The sequence below is a fragment of the Anser brachyrhynchus genome (assembly GCF_964034855.1).
Source record: "Anser brachyrhynchus genome assembly, chromosome: 5".
Lineage (NCBI taxonomy): Eukaryota > Metazoa > Chordata > Aves > Anseriformes > Anatidae > Anser > Anser brachyrhynchus.
In genome coordinates, this window is record NC_137699.1 from 32,479,757 (window position 1) to 32,496,156 (window position 16,400).

Consider the following 16,400-nt stretch of genomic DNA (forward strand, 5'->3'; position numbering starts at 1 on the left):
TCACAGCTCACCCGACCTCTGCCCATCTTACACTTTCCTTCCCTCACTGCCTCTTCCTCTGCTGTCATTTCTCCCACCCACGGCCCAGCTGCGTTTGTACCTGCTCTGACCAGGCTTGCGTGCAAAAGAATTAAATCATCCTTTGAACCAGATCCAAGGGACATCACTGGGCAATGGAACCTTAAAATATTAACCAAATCATCCACTTTGCACTTCGGAAGTCGTTTTTCCTGCATTGCAGATGGGGGGGTGAGCACTCCTGCCGTTCACCATCGCCCGTCCTCTCGGAGTGAGCTGGCAGGCAGAGGGCGTGCAGCGTGCTGCTTGCTGCTGAACAACAAATGCACGAGGCGAGCCAGCTCTTCTCCGCGAGCTGGAAACCCAGGGGCTCTTTTATGTTGTGCTGGGAACATTCGACTCAGCAGCCCAATTTCACCCGCTACCTCCAAGCCTCTCCTCCCCAGGGAGCGCTGCCAGCAGGCGGCTGGGTGCAGGCAGTTTTAAGGGGGAAGGAGCTGGAGCAGAGGCTGCGCGCCTGAGTAGGATGCAGCGAGCTCCTTGCCTCCAAGGAGCAGATTAATCATGGCTGGGGAAGGGAGAAAGGCTTTTAACTGGGGCTGAGTCTTGTTGAGAGAGCACCCCTTTTTACCAGTGACCCCACCCAGCAAGGGAGAAGACCCCTTCAGAGCATCCTCACCCCCTGCCACAGATAAGAGGCCGTGACTCAGACACTGTACGTATTTTATTATTAAAAAAATGCATAAAAACTAATGACATGCTTCCCAAAGTTAGAGTCTATATGTACATCTGCGCTTCCCAGGCAGCTGCAGGGAGCATAGCCTTCTGCCCTCTGCCAACACGTGCACTGCGCACGTCTGTTACCCTTTGTTAGGTGTTATATTCTCACCTGCATTTACAGCGTTCCACCTAAATGAAGAGAAACCCCTGTAGTGCCTGGGTTGTAAGGTTGTGCAGTTCCTATCTGTGACCGAAGAACTGTACGGAGCTTCTGGAGACAGCTGTAGGCTGCGTTGTGGTAGGAAACCTCACAGAGAGGACCCATGCCCAAGCCCCAGACTGAAATTTCCCTCCCTTACAAACTGCCCTCCACAAGGGATGAAACTGGACCCAGACTTTGTAGCGAGCCCCTAAGCTTGCAATAACCGAGAACTGGGCATTGAACGACGGGGTGTCCCGATGCTGAGCCTTGCAGTCTAACTCGACTCATTGGTCCCACCTTGGCCAACTTGGCAAGTGATGACAGCGGTGGTATTTGGTTTCCGAGGAAGAGCAATGAGGAATCCTAAGTCTTGTGGTTCTGCCGAGTTTTCAGCGCAGTGGAAATAAAAGAAATCAAGATCTAGAAAATATTTAGGATAATTAGAGTAAGATGTAACTGCACTTCCTTGCTGGGAACCACTGCACAAAGCAAATGCTGATTTTACATTAAAATATTAAATTATTAAAAACCACAAAAGCGCTTGAAGTTACAGTGAGTCAGACATGCTGATTGAAAAACAAAACAAAATCCAAAGAGCAAAACCATTAATTCTGCCCTGTCTGGAAGGCTGCAGTGATACAGGTCTATGATCTGATGTGGCTTTTACAGCATGCCAGAAGACCTCCTAAACAGAATGGCCAGTGGTTCTCAAGCTTTTTTGTGATGATGACTCTCTCTCTTTAGAATGAGATCTCCCTGTTCTTCCCCCCAACACACACGCACACCTTCCCCAGATTGATTTCACACCTTCACCACAGCAGCTACAGCACTGGGTTATTGGAAAAAGTCATTGGGTGGTTAAAGAGAAAGATTAAAGAAAACCCATTCTAAATCAAATACTGAATCTTGCTCCTGGTGAAACTGATGCAAGGCTGCCACTCTGCATCTAAGCAGTCTCCTTCCTCTCCTGGAGGACAGAGCTTAGCATTAATTAGCACTGCTTCCCCTTACTGCTGGCAAGTCCTCTCTACGGTTTCCTCTCAACCCCTTTGAAGGTAGATCCTGTCCTCACCCGCGCCAGCTGCTCTCCCTCCTTCCCACTTGAATGGCAGCCGCAAGTCTGGTCAGACCTGAGCTGATGCCAAACAGAAGAAAAAAATACAAAAGAGGTGTGTGGGGTGAAGAGGGATGCTGGATTTTCATTTTTTTTTTTTTTCTTATTTCACCACTCATTGAAACATGTGAATCTCCTAAGAGCCCTGGGCTGAAGGAGCAGCAAGTGTCACCGCGTGAAGTGTACCAGATGTTCAAACTCAATGCTGGGTGAAAGGAGATCTGCAGATTGAGAACCACTGAGGTAGGTTACATGTCTAGGCAGCACTGCTGAGTGAACACGAGGGGAATCTTCCCTGGTGTCCTGAATGACAACGTAAATACCCACTAGTGTTTTCAGAGGTACCAGTCCCAAGTCATGCAGCCAGTACCGAAGACAACATCTACACGAGAGCGAGCGCTGACTGAACACAGAGGGTGCATTCAGCTCTGCTCCAGCTGTCAGTGAGAAGGACCAGAGCACAGACTCTGACTGCCCACCTTGGCTTTGACCTTCTTTCAGTGGGAGGTGATCAACCCCCCACCCTACCGCCCCCCCTTCCCAAATCCAAGGGGGTGTCAGGGTTCTGGTCCGACCAAGCTGTCCACACCTGCAGCCCATGCAGCTGGTGAAAGCTGCCACAGCTGCCCACGAGCTCCAGCTGGCGTTGTTCAAAGCCATTCCAGATCCGGCATCGGAGCCCCAAGCGACACGGCACCGTGGCTGCACGCATCCCGTCCCAGGGAAGCAGAGTGTCACTGCTATGTACAGACTAACAACTTTTCTCTCCTTCTGTTTCCAGCTCATACAGAAGGCTTTTGTCCTCCCCTTCCTGCCCATCTGGATGCCTTGCAGCCTCGGCATCATCTCCAAGGCACAAGGGGCTCATGATGTAGCGATAGTCACTCGTGACAGCAGCAGCTGCCCCAGCAACGGTCTCATCACCGTCCGTGTTTCCGAAGGAGGCGTGCAGGGCAGGGTCACTGCCGGACGCCTCTTTGTCCTTCCCAATGTTGACATAAAGAGGGTCTTGACTGGAAGAGAGCGTGGACATCCTCCCCCGAATCATTTCCAGCTGGGACCGGAGCATTGCAAAGCTCGGGCGTAGCTTGGGCTCGGGATGCCAACATCTGCACATGAGATCGTAGCTGCAATACAGAGGAAGAGAAGAGCACTGAGACACCACAGAGCCACCCCGCACATCCCAGCAGGGGCTCTGCATGGTGTGGCTCTGCCCAGCCATCAAGTGAGTGGGACGCTTGCAGAGAAGGTGAGTGGAGCCAGCTCCTCACCTGCTGCTGGAGGGCTCCATCCCACCTCTACAACACTGGAGCTAGTGCAGTCCCACACTGCTCCGGCATATGCCTCAGAAAAGTACCACTACCTCAAGACCTCCAAATTCCCTAACCTACAACACGGGTGAGCAGGTTCTGACCTCCTCCAGGCAGTGGCTTTGCTGAGCAGAGAAAATAGAGAATGGCAAGAATTCTAGCTTCAGTGCGTGTTTATTTGCACAGAATTTGCATAACTTTTGTTGTTGTTAAATTAGACTGGGTATGTCCTCAGGGTATTAAATACATTTAGAGCGAGGCATTTATTTCTGCAGTCACAATTAAAAAGCACTGAGAGTTTTCCAAGATTCATTGGCTTTGGCTTCGCACAGATGATGGCACATGGGCAGGTATTATGGACCTAAACTCATTTCTTCCTATTTTCAAAAGCATTTTAATCAAAATAATTATTTAGAGAGTAATAAAAGCCCTGCCAAGGGATGCTGAACTTCAGCACCTGTTTGGTGCTGTTACTGGCTGCAGGCCCTGTCTTGCCATGCAGATGGTGTTTATCCTGCGGCCAAACGCCAGCTGAAAGCAGCAGTTGCCTAAGAGCTGGTGCAAGGAGATGTCACCAGCACCCGTACCCGTGAGGGGACAGGGGGTGATGGGCTCTGCCCCTCGGCTCATGCCAGCCTGGCTGCATCATGGCCAGAGTCATCCTCCTCTTCCTCCCACATCGCCCCCCAAAGCGGCAGCTGCGCTCCTGTTTGCTGTCACCAGTTTTGCAGGGAGCAGGGACAAAGCACAGTGCTGGCACTGGAGAACATTGCTAACAAACAAAACTCAGTTAAACTTGTAAGCAGAACAAATCTGATACGGCACTCACTGGGAAATCGAACAATTCATGACGGCTTTTACTATGTCCCTCACTTGCCATCGGCTTTATGAGCCTCTTTCGGATCTCACACTAGGTTTACAGAAAACTTCAGTGCCTCAGTTGCCTGAATCCTGAATTATGTCCCTCACAAGTGGCCAAAACAACTCTAAATGCTCTGCATAAAACAGAACCTTCCTATTCTGCATCACCAAATTAAAATACGTTCTTTTACCCTGCCAGGTAAATCCAGAAATTCATTCGAAAGAAAGGTAAAGAACTACTGGCTGTAGTGGATCAACCCCAAAGCTCATTTGCCTCAGGATGCTGCCTCTGACAGCAGCTGCCAGAAGCCCAGAAAAAGCACATAAGCCAAGGATGAGCATATAATAAGGTCTTTCTGGCATATTTCCTTGGGTCTCAATCACTTGTAGTTCAAAGGCCTCTCAAAATGGAGGTTACTTTTTTAGCAGTTTTTGATGAATTGTTCTTCAGTGTCTGGCAGCTCACTGAATCTCTTCTCTATATTTGGCATCTTTAACATCCTATGGCCATAAGCTCCACAACTGGGAACCAAAGCTACTCACAGCAGTCAAGATGCAGACATAATGAATTTAAGCAGTGGCATAAGAATGTTTTCATTTAAGCTTGGGAACAGTTAAAATGAACTGCTGAAAAGACAAAAGTGCACAGCTTCAGTAAGGAGTACAGATTATTCATTTACATGGAAAAAAAAATGTTGAGGAAAGGAAACCACGTGAAATATTCCACCATCACAGCGTGAGGGAAGGGGGCTTCTTGCTGATCCTTTCATACACCAGGTATGGCTTGAAAAGGCCACTAAAGCCAGCGTTTGTAGATATGCCACAGGACTAAAGCAGGAGCATGGGCTGCAACATGCAGTTTTGTGCTACCCAGCAGGCTACTTGACTCCTTCCTGCAAGTCTGGAAATGCCTGAAACCGATATCCACAAGTCTGTCCTGGTTTTGTTTTAACCTGTAATTTAAGGTGGGACACTGATATACAGAACCTTAAATCCTGTCTCCCGTGCCTCTGTCATCCTGATATTTCTGTGTGAGTAGTAGAACCAACTTTGAAAACTGGAGACCTAGCTTTGAAAAGCACGTGCGGTCCACTGCCTCTGCAATCTAGTTTCAATCTAGTTTCCTTGTAGTCTTGCTAGACTGTTCTTCAAAGATGCTGGCCTGAGAAGGCAGGGAACGGTGAGCTTTGGAAACGAAGTTATGGTTTCTACAAAGCCAAGAGCTTCTAGCACTGATACTGTTCAAGCTCTTGAGCCAAAGTAGCTGCTTGTGGAGCTACCACAGGTTCCAGGGAGCTCTGCCAGCAGAGCAAATTTGATAGCTAACCCAGAGACTTTCTAGTGAATGCCTCTGTGTGCTGGTAAGTGGATGGATTCAGGTCACAGTCTCAGCCAGCTGCCCCCATTTCCGTCCCGTAAGCCAAACCTCTCAAGGAAGAACATGTCAGCAGGGAGAGGAAGTACTCACACATCTTCCAGGCACTCCGGCGGCTGCTTCAGCCTGTTCCCGCTGATGAGGTAGTTGTAGATTTCTGCGTTCTCAATGCCAGCATAAGGGGTTTGCCCTCGGGTCACAATCTCCCACATGGTCACCCCAAACGCCCACTGAAAGGGAACAACACAGAGAACTGGTGAGTTCCCTGTTTGCTGGGGTCATGTCATGTGAACAGCAGGAATGCAAGGGCTAGCCAAACCCTAGCTAGAAAACAAAAGAAATGACCCATCAAACGCTGCTGATGCCAACACAACATCTCGGGAGACAGCTGACAGCCCTGCCCAGTCCTGTCCTGCAGTAGAGCAGGAGGGCTCTTGGAGCTATTGCCATCTCCCACCTGCAAACCTCTCCCAAGCACCTCCTATTCGTGGTTCTTTAAGGAACATGAGGGCTCTGTGGCCCTCAGCTACATTTGGGGACCACTAATCAGTTGAACCAGATTCTGGGTTACTGGAAATGTACAGGCACAAATGAAAGCAGATTCTAGCTACTAAGCAGGGCAAGGAACAAACCACTTAGGGCTCACGTTGATTTGTGCTATACCCTGTGCTGTTGTACTTCTACCTTTAAATCTAAACTGCAATGTTTGTTAGGTGGTAAAAAAAAAAAAAGATCTTTTTAAACAAAAATCTGCCCAGTGTCTGTTGTAAACTGGCTCAACTGTGATCGGCAACCACTGAACACTGCCTACAGTGGTTACAACACAGCAGCCAAGTTACAAGGCACTCCTGGTGTCTCTTCAGAGACGCTCTGACATGGACAAATGAGAAGGCAAGTCCACAGGCCTGAAGGAGAAAACTAATGCAAAACCAGGTCAGAAAGCAGCAACAAAGAGGGGAGAAGGTATCAGAAGAGAAAAACAAAACGAAAAGCAAACAAAGGAAAAGGAAGCAAAAATCTCAGATGAATGGGAGAAGTTGTGGGGAAGAAAGTCTAAGCACTGATGTATTCGTGCTACAAAGTTCCATCAGTGCTTTCTGTAGGATGAAGTATCATTACTACACAGGTACATGACCGTATGGGTTATGTGCAATTGAGATAAGGTCACCTTCAAATTCTAATGCAGAAGAGCAAGGAAAAAGAGTGAGAATAAGACTGCCCAAAGAGAAGAAAATGAGGAGGATAAGGGGAAAAGTGAAGGAGAGGATGGGGATAAGAACTAAAGAATAAGGACCAAAAGAAAACAGGAAAAGGAGAAAAGGATTCACCTCTTCTGCCACAAGTCACTCATGTATTTTTAGTCCCGAGTTCTGAGAACACCCAAGGCAGAGGTGGCACTGTCCCTCAAACACAAGCTACCAGACAAACTCCCTTTTCCCACCACCAGGGAGTTTTCCCATCCTCCATGAACACAGGATTCCTCCACTTCTGCAGAAATACAAGCAGTCCCCAATCGCACCAGAGCAACACTCACCACATCACTGTGTGTTGTGTACAGATTATCCGCCAGACTTTCCAGAGCAAGCCACTTCACTGGCAGCTTGGAAGCACAGCCCTGACGGTAGTAGTCTCCACTGTAGATTTTCTTAGAAAGCCCGAAGTCCGCAACACTCACATTCATGTTCTCATCCAACCTAAGGGAAAGTGTTAATGACTAAGAAAAGCATTTAATGGCTACCTCAGGCAAGAAAAGAGGTACATCCAGGACTTCTTGGCCAGGAAACTGAGGTATGTAGTCATCAGGTATTACCCAGAAGGATAATGACTTCATCTATTTGATGACCAATGTGAAATAGTTGAGTGGTCTCACATCAGTTACTTGAGACTAACAGGGAGATAATTAGGAACAAGGAAGTAAGCAAACAGCCAAGCTCAGGTGATCCACTCTGTCATCCAGAGTGAACTCGGATACTTTCTGCAGGCTCAAAGATCAACAGACGAAACCGGCATTGCTCACTGCTGTCAGTGAGACCTGCACCCTGTATAAGCAATCAAAAAAACACAGTACTTGTCTAGATTGCACATTACAACCGCCTAAACTACATCTGCAAGCCATTCTCTTCAGGCCAGGTTGATTGTCTGAATTGCTCTGTAACCTGCTTAAACCTAGGCACTTTAGAAGGTAGTGAAGCCCATAAAGGTATTATGCTTCTAGGTTTCATAACGGACCCTCCTGCTTTCCCCAAGATGCGAAGAAATAGGCATTCAGCTTCCTCTGAAGGAAGTCTACAATTTTTTTGTTGTTGTTGTTTAAAAATAGGAAAACAGCATGGGTTTCTCAGAAGCGTTGGAGCAGGCTAACTCATCATTTTTCATTACGACTATCAGGCTCCTGTCTGTACATCTGGACGTTCAGATGCCTTTGGAAATCTGTGTCTTCTTGTGGATTTTATTGGTTGTGGTGGTTTTGTTCAGAGGCAGAGTTCTGTCTGCCAGAATGAGTTGTTCCTTACTCCATTCTCAGGGAAGAAGCAGAGAGGAAAGGACAAAAAATGGACTTTTCTTCCCTTCAAAGCAGGCAAGGCAGTTTGGGGACATGAACAGCAATGTGGGATCATGCAGTGTGTTCACCATGCAATTATTTTTAAAGGCATTCTCCACATTAGCCATTCTTCACATGCTTTCCAGGAAATTCTACATTTCTTATATAATCAAGTCCTCCAAATAGACGCAAAGAATAGAGATTTCAGGCTATATTTAAAGTTTCTTTCTCCTAACACAGCCAAACCCTTTTTCTCCCGTTGGTTACATTATAAGGTGGAACAAATAGCCCATGCTGACACACAGCTATTAGAATGACTAATTACAAACACATATTATAATCAACCCAATGAAACATATGCCCAAACCAATGATGGAATGGGTCCTTATAATTAGGGACAAGCTGGAAGTTGAAGGTTAAGAGCTGCCCCCCACAGCATTCCTGGAGACGATCCCTCCCTACTTCTGTTGTGCATCCCTCTATTAACCGTTCTGGTCTTTCTCTAAAAGCTCATGGTTCACTTACATGCAGTTCCGAGCTGCAAGGTCCCTGTGTATGAAATTTTTTGAGCTCAAGTACTCCATCCCGCTGGCAATGTCAATCATGAACTTGAGGAGCGTCTGAACGGGCAAGTTCTGAAAGAAATAATAGTTTGAGGTCTGTTCCTGGAAACTTTCAATGACTTATGGCAAGACTGCAAGATTTACTGCTAGCTTAGTAAGTCAAAACATGTGGATATAGGGAGGGGATGGAAAGCACAAGCTGGTCCTCAATGTGCATGGGATTAAATACTTCAGCTTCTTATCCCAGACACAGCTTTCTCTGGTATCAAAATCTGATCATCTACCAATGCCTTTGGGAGACTGAACCCAAACTGATCTGCCTATGTTCTCTGAAAATCCATACCCTCCCTAAAGGAACTCTACAATAAGAAGGACTTACAAAAGGGTTTTCCCCAATCCGTGACATCAGCAGAAAAGCATGAAGGTCTCCATGCTTCATGAAGGGCAGGATCACCATGGGAATTGGGAGACGGCCCTTGGGACGGCTCCGTAGACTGACTCCTGGTGAGCACACACAAAGCAAAGGGGTTTTAGCAAACAGATCAGGCCCATCTTACAGGCTGCTGGGCTTTTTTCTTACAAATCTGGAGGAAAAAGATGTGCATTTTCAGTGGGTAGGTTCTAAGCTCATTTGCGTGCTCGTGTAGTATTTGCAAGAATAGGAAGAATGGCTTAAATGATATTCTTATTGCAGGTGTGCAAGGGCTGCACATTTGTTTTGAGCACTAACACCCACTCCAACCTCCTCTAGGTCTGGGTAGGAGCATGTGCTTGCTCCCTATAGCACCGCAGAGGTGACTGCGCTAACACTGCTGTAGGATAGCAGCGCGGGTGCGCACGTGAGGCTGAGCGGGATGGTGCAGGAACAGGAAGTGCTCCATGACACCATGAGCAGCACTGCTGGCTTACCGATCAGTTTGGTGACATGCGGGTGGTCAAACTCCTTCATGCACGCGGCCTCTCGCAGGAACTCCTCAATGTCAGTTGAGGTGAAGATGTCCGCTAGGAAAAAAAAAATCAATAAGTTTTCTTCCTTGGTTGGTGGCTCCAATGTACGTTACAGATAACGATTATCACAAGGTTTTCATAGAGGATGTTTCGCACATCCTCTCAGACCTACAGCTAGATGAGCCAGTTTACAACAAAGCAGAGCCTGACACTTTCTCCTGGGACAGACGGCAGTAAGCATACATCAGGGACATCTGGTAAATTGCTTCTTGGCACAGGAAAGACCTGCCAATTAGCAGCTCTTTTCTCAGCAACAACTTTCCTTGGAAGCCACAGAAATCACGTGTGGATTAGAGATGTTAAGAATACATTAGCTAAAAGGACCTAAACTACAGTGTCAGGGAGAGGAGATGGTGCACAGAATTAAAGAAAACGCTAAGACTGAAGAGATAGCCTGGAGCCTCAAGCCAGAGTGGCAGAGACCAACTCATCTCTGACAAGGATGGCATGAAATATCCACACTTTTGCATCTCTTAGCATAACTGAGTCTTCTAATGTGCCAGAGCTCAGATTTCTTAAACAGCCACAGTAGTGGCTCAGACCAAATTCAACAGTGACATACATCAGCATAAATTTGAAGTAAAATATTTCTCACTGTTATTACCTCAGATTTATAGAAGTATATCGATATAATCAAGAATCAGTCTAGCAGGCTACCTCCCCTACTGGTGCTGCTGAATTTAGTGGGTGCCCTCCAGCCCTGCTGGCAAGATCAGACTCAGACCTGCACAGGAATATTCACATTATTTGCTTTAGGCAAGCATTTTAATATGATTCAGAAGACAGAAGTGGATTTCCTTTCTATGGCCAATGGAGAAAGAAAGGTGCCTCTGGAGGGTGATACAGAGTTCAAGTTACATGGCTGAACATAGACAGTTTGACTATTCACAAAACTGCTTGCAAACTGATTTTACTGTTGAAACTGGAGAAAATGATATAACTCAAACTAACGTGGTATCGGTGCACTTAGTACAAGCTGGCATTCTGTGGCAGCCAATTTTAACTTCAAAGGTAAGCAAGCATGACTCTGCTTTCAGTCAGTCACAGTTAATTTTTGCCTTACAGGCATGAGGGCTAAAACAACATAGGTTAACATACATATAGGAATGCACATACTCTCTTTCACTTATACCTACTAATTGCTTTTGCTGTCACACATTTCTGCCTGATGAACGTTAGTTGACCTTGCTAAGTACACTCCTCAAACGAGGGACTGGAAGGAAGTTAGACTATTTTGTCACCTACTCCTGACTGAGATGAGTTAGTTTGCCCCTACATTCAGCCCCAACACTCTTCTGTTTACTCTAGGACACATGCTTGGAGAAACGTGTTCTTCACTGCTGGATTATTACTGCAAAACAGGCCTGCCTGAGCTGTCTATACCACATGATGTAGTACTGTGTTGAATCAAGCAACTGAACAAGATCCTCTGCACACAAAAGCTGTAGCTATGACTTGCTTTTGGTTGCAATCACTGTGTGTTAGATGCTGTACAATCAACTAAGGTGGCATAGGTTCTTCCCTGAAGAGTTACTACAAAGAGACTGAAATGAAAGGGGTGGGAGAAAACACTGGTTAGAGGGGTTGAGTGGGAAGCTCAGAGAGGAGTAAGGAAGAAAGTCAGAAGACATCTGCTGGAGAACAAGACAGACAGCATTTAATCTTTTCAAGCTCTCTTTCTCTTAAGGACTTCAGGTAGCCCTGCTGCCACTTACCTTTTAGCATCTTCACTGCCACTTTCTGGAAAGAGCCATCATCTAGCTTCAGTAGTGCCTCTCGAACCGACCCAAATTCCCCTGTGAAGTGACCAGAGCAGGCAGTGAGGGAACAGCTTCTACTGAAGAATGTATGATTCACAGCAGGTTCACACCAGGGGTCGCTGACAAAGCAGCTGAGCAAGCACAAGAAATGCAGCTACCAGCTTCATTTTTTCCATTCTGCAGCCTCACTAGGCCGTTTTCAGCATGTGTGTGCCTAGAAGAGGTAGCACTACCAGCAGACAGAGGCCACTGTGCTGGCAGTCCAGAAAGCAAAGGAATGCAACAGGGAAAGAAAGCAATCCTCTACCAGGCAGACAATGCAGAGTCAGAGCATAAGCTGGGATCCCAGGCAGGAGTCTCTGGGGAAGACACATCATGAGAAATGCAGCTAAACAAAACTCTGGTCAGGGAAAGGACTATCAGCTGGAGAGACGAGTGGATGAGCTGGCCGAGGAAGCTCAGTGTTGACCATTTTTGGAGGTGACAGCTGTCAGAGCTGACAGTCCAGTAATGGTGCCAGGACTCAGTCAGTTGAGACACAATCAGGCCTTATCTCTCAAAATTCAGGGAACAATTTGCATGAATCATTGCTGGCCAGACAAAACATACAACACCTACTCATGTGTACATGGTATGTTAATTCATAGGATGAAGAGTTCAGCCTTGTGTGTTCTCAAAGGGAGGTTACAGGAAATGAAACTGGTCAAACCCTTTTAAAATTATTTCACCCTGAAATGGCTTTATACCATAGCATAAGAGCCTCTTTGCATTAATTCTGGCTCTAGATTTGCTCTCCCTAATTTGGTAACTAATTACCCCATCCAAGATGTGTTACTGATGAGAAGAAAGCAAGAATGGCACCATGCCACATACCCCAAAAGCATCATCTTTCCACTAGCTTTTCAACAGCGTCCTTGACTACTGTCTGGCACGTGTTATTTCACAATAATCACAAGCAGCGGATCAGACCACAAAAGAGAAGAAAGGTAAGGATCACAGTAATTTTATATTTCTCCTGTATTTTGGAACTGTTTCTCAGCTGCAGAGTCAGCAGAGCCCAAAATAACACAGCCATGCCCTCTTCTAACACACACACTGAGCATGAGTTTGGGGGAATGGGGCTGACAATGCCAAGCAGATCCTGCCAGCTGGCATCCTCCCACCAAGAGCCCCACTACGGCCAATTTCCACTTTGCTACCTGTTATGAGGACAGCCCAGGAGGGTTAAAGCAGGATCCCAGAAACTGGCTAAGAGCTGACACTGTTAGCATTGTTCAGCCCTCTGACCTTCTGCAGGAAGGTCACCTTCCTGCTCTGAAAGAGCCTTCAGAAACACATTTGTTCTGGGAGGGATGGAGCGGAAGAAAGCTCCCAGTGGGCCAGGGTTAAAGAGAATGCAATAGAACTAGTCTTATAAAGAGAAAGGAAGCCAAACACTTCAGCTTCCTTTTGCTTATGATCCCTGATTTATAATATTCTCTTATTCGCTTTATCTTATACACTTTCACTTATTCCTAAGAGATTGCCCTCAGCTTGAAAAGTAGGATGATTCAACAACTAGTACACTAACTAGCCTGCAATTTTGGAAATCTAAACTCAAAACCATCTTTTTACAGAGTTCCTGGGCTAATCTGTTAGCTAAAGTTTGTTTAGAAGCATCCCACCTTAACTCTGCCCATACCTCTTGACCTAAAAATATCAGAGAAATGGTAAGAGCACCTGTGTGGGAGATCCAGCTGGAAACCTACAATAAGAGGAGTTCCCAAGGACCTAAATGAGGACAAATGCCAGCAAAATTCAGAATCTGTTCCAAATGTGCCTCCAAGATCCCAAACCAAAATCTGGAGCCAAACCACCTGACATGCTGAGAATATATGAAATTGAATCAACGTATTTTTGAGGCATTGGAGTAAATGTGGTACATCATCTGTCTCTGTATTGTCTTAGTATTTTTGAATGTATGCTGGTATGGAAGGAATTTTATAGCATCCCTTTGTAAGGAGAAAGGAGAGAACCTTAAGTGAATATTCCTTTGTTTAAAGCTCTGAAAGAAATTCACACCCCAGTGAATTAACAGTACTTTGGAAAGCTGAACATACAGTACAGTTTGACACTCTGTAGAGCCATATTATAGGTATGGCTTAGCTAATATCCCTTCAGTCACTCGAAACTTTTGAAATCTTTTACCCCAGTGGAACAGTGTCATTTAAATTGCCAGTTACACACAGAAGAACAGAAAACAAGTTGCTTGTAATTGCTTCTCCCTGCTCAGCAGTAAAGGCAACACGTAGACTTTTAATATAAAGTCTTGTTCAGGTTTTGGTTCTTACCCTTGCCTAACATCCTTCCCAAGGTGAACTGCTGTTCCTGGATTAGGACATCTTTGAGTTTTGTCTTCAGCTCATCACTGATCCCCACACTCTCCACTAGAAAAAACAAAGAAAGGGTCAAATCATGGGTACTTAAATGTTCTGTCACAACATCAAGAGTCACCTGTTCTAATCTCATCTCCAGTCTGACTGGAACTATTGTAAATAGCTGAGAATACAAAATGCAATCAGAAGGGACACTGGATGGACACCAGCTCATCCAACCTCATTTAAATTGATGGAGCTGCACCTATTTTCAATAGTCTAACTGGCCCACAGACTACTTTAAGAACAGTACCAGTCTCACAATACCTGGCTGAATGGGTAACAATGTCCAACACTATGTTCGCTAGACTAATGGAAAGATCTCTAAATCTTTGGGAGCAAAGTCAAAGAGAGCTGGAGCATCATCCTAAGCCAGCTGTTCAGAGCTGATAGAGAGCTGTGCCCGTGCTGAACAGACAGAAATAAAACATCTGAACTCTGGCCATTCCTGGGACTCAATCTGCTGTTTGAGAAGTTACCAGTTCCTGGCCTCCCAGGACTGATCAGTTGGTTCATGCTTATAGAAAGCTGAGTTAAAGCATAGTGCTAATATTATTAAGCCATACTTATTTCACTGTTACATTATATTACAGTCAAAAAAGTCCCTGTAGCGTAAAACTGGGGCAGAGGAGTGATGTATTTTAGTGTAAGGCATACAGTTTCAGTCATTGTGAATTTAAGTGGCAAGTAAATGATGCTATGTAACTGGTATGGTAACAGCAACTCTGGCCTTTCACTTTTGCAATCATCCACAGACTGCCTAAGCATCATTGTATATTATTTCCCATATTCTTGATCCAAAAACATCAGTTTCAGGGAAAACACAGAGCACAGTATATGCATGAATGCAACTTCTCACGTAGAATCATTCAGGTCATTTTACTTACACGTTGCTTCAATGAGCTCTGGGCCCTCCCTGTTGAAAGACCTGGCAGCTCTGAAATGGACTGCTGGATCCCCTCTGCCAACCACACTGCCAAAGGCATGGCTAGAAGGCAGAAAAGACACAGAGCCATGATGACATGGACCATTTGCTGCTAGAAGGGCGTGATAGACAGTATGCATGATTGTACTCAAACCACAAACGTTTTTGCAAAATAATCAGTCAGAAACCACACTGAAGGAAAAAGCAAAGATTTCTCTAAGCAGCACAAGGAGATCTTTCCTTACCCAAACCGTGTTTCCTTCCTTCTTTTTCGAAGTAGAATAAGAGCCAGGGCAACAGCTGTGACCAGAGCTGTGAGAATGCCCAACGCCACAGGAACCCAGGATGTCCCATAAGGAGGTTGTCTCTGGCCACCTAGATGACGGAGAAAACACCAGTCAGCAAAAAGAAGAATGTCAATAGTAAACAGACCATATTGGGATATATAATCTTTTTGTTTTTAAACGGAAAAATCATCTTGCTGAGTTTGATCTTCACAGGGTAACATCGTGCACTGGAACGTGGCATAAACAACTACTCTAGCTGTTTGACACAGCAAAGGCAGTGCAAATACATCCAGTTATCAGACCCTATTCTTAGCTTTAAGCACTTAGAAAGTAAGAGGCAATGCTCCAGATTGTATTTTTTATACGACATTATGATCTGGGGCACTTTAAATCGGAGTCTCATGGTAAAGCCCTTACTTAAGTAAGAGGATTTAGCATACAAGTTTCACTTTGTCCTGTTGGTGGCAGCCAGCAGAGGCTTGACCAGGCTACACAGTACTGCCCGAAAGCCATCCAGATAACATTTTGAAAGACAATAGCTCCTTGTGGCAATCTGGTTAAGGCCATCTACATTTCCCCTCCCACAAAGAGAAGCACCTTGTGGGACTTGATACTGGCTGTAATCTCCCAGTGTTGTTTGTTGGTTTTAACTTCTCAATGTCTCTCTGCCAAACAGAAGTAGAATAAAAAAAAAAGTTCCCTACAAGTCAAGAAAGAAGTTACCCAGCATGCAGGTTACAATTCTGGTCCAGTATTTGCTTTCTGATTATGCATATTTTTGCCTACAAACTCTCCTCCACAGAAGACATGGACATGCTGCCAATCTGAGTAAGCTACCAGTGAAAGAAGATTCTGCACCAGTATGGTTATGAAGAGAAGAATATTATCTATGCTTGGCAGACAGCAGATAAATTAATCCAATTCCCTGAGAGATTTCTTCTCCAAATACAATTGCTGAAGATTAAACGTCAATTTGAATAGGTTTATTAAAATCTAGGATAGCCCTCATATCTCCAAATTGTTTAAGAACAGACAAGTACAGGTAACAGATCCCTAAGCACTTTTCATCTTGCTCCCTTGCTCACCCTTCAACAGTTGACTGTGCTTTACCAGAAGCTAAGGAAGAGTCATCTAAGATGGTGTAAATAATCCTATTATGTTATATGCCATGAGAGCGTAAGTAAATCTGTCCTTAAAAGAGATGTTAGGGTAATGGGCTGAGATTGGGATGAACCTCTCCACCGATGTATGTGAAAAGGTGTGAGACATTCTTACAGGCAGAGCCCTGGCAAGCAAAGGGC

General features: G+C 45.5%; 1 protein-coding gene across 6 annotated transcripts in view; it reads right to left on the reverse strand.

Moving 5' to 3' along the window:
* Window positions 1-724: 724 nt before the first annotated feature.
* TYRO3 (TYRO3 protein tyrosine kinase) overlaps window positions 725-16,400 on the reverse strand; it is a 40,567-nt gene continuing 24,891 nt past the window's right edge. For 5 of the 6 annotated variants that reach the window (XM_080595586.1, XM_080595581.1, XM_080595585.1 and 2 more), the window contains 10 exons: window positions 15,058-15,187; window positions 14,775-14,875; window positions 13,804-13,899; window positions 11,429-11,509; window positions 9,615-9,707; window positions 9,085-9,206; window positions 8,668-8,777; window positions 7,135-7,294; window positions 5,694-5,830; window positions 725-3,181 (listed from right to left, as the gene is read on the reverse strand). In XM_080595586.1, the coding sequence (XP_080451712.1) occupies window positions 2,806-3,181; window positions 5,694-5,830; window positions 7,135-7,294; window positions 8,668-8,777; window positions 9,085-9,206; window positions 9,615-9,707; window positions 11,429-11,509; window positions 13,804-13,899; window positions 14,775-14,875; window positions 15,058-15,187 (1,406 nt within the window). In that variant the 3' untranslated portion in view covers window positions 725-2,805. The remainder of the gene's footprint in view (window positions 3,182-5,693; window positions 5,831-7,134; window positions 7,295-8,667; window positions 8,778-9,084; window positions 9,207-9,614; window positions 9,708-11,428; window positions 11,510-13,803; window positions 13,900-14,774; window positions 14,876-15,057; window positions 15,188-16,400) is intronic. The other variant, XM_080595582.1, reaches the window with a different exon arrangement.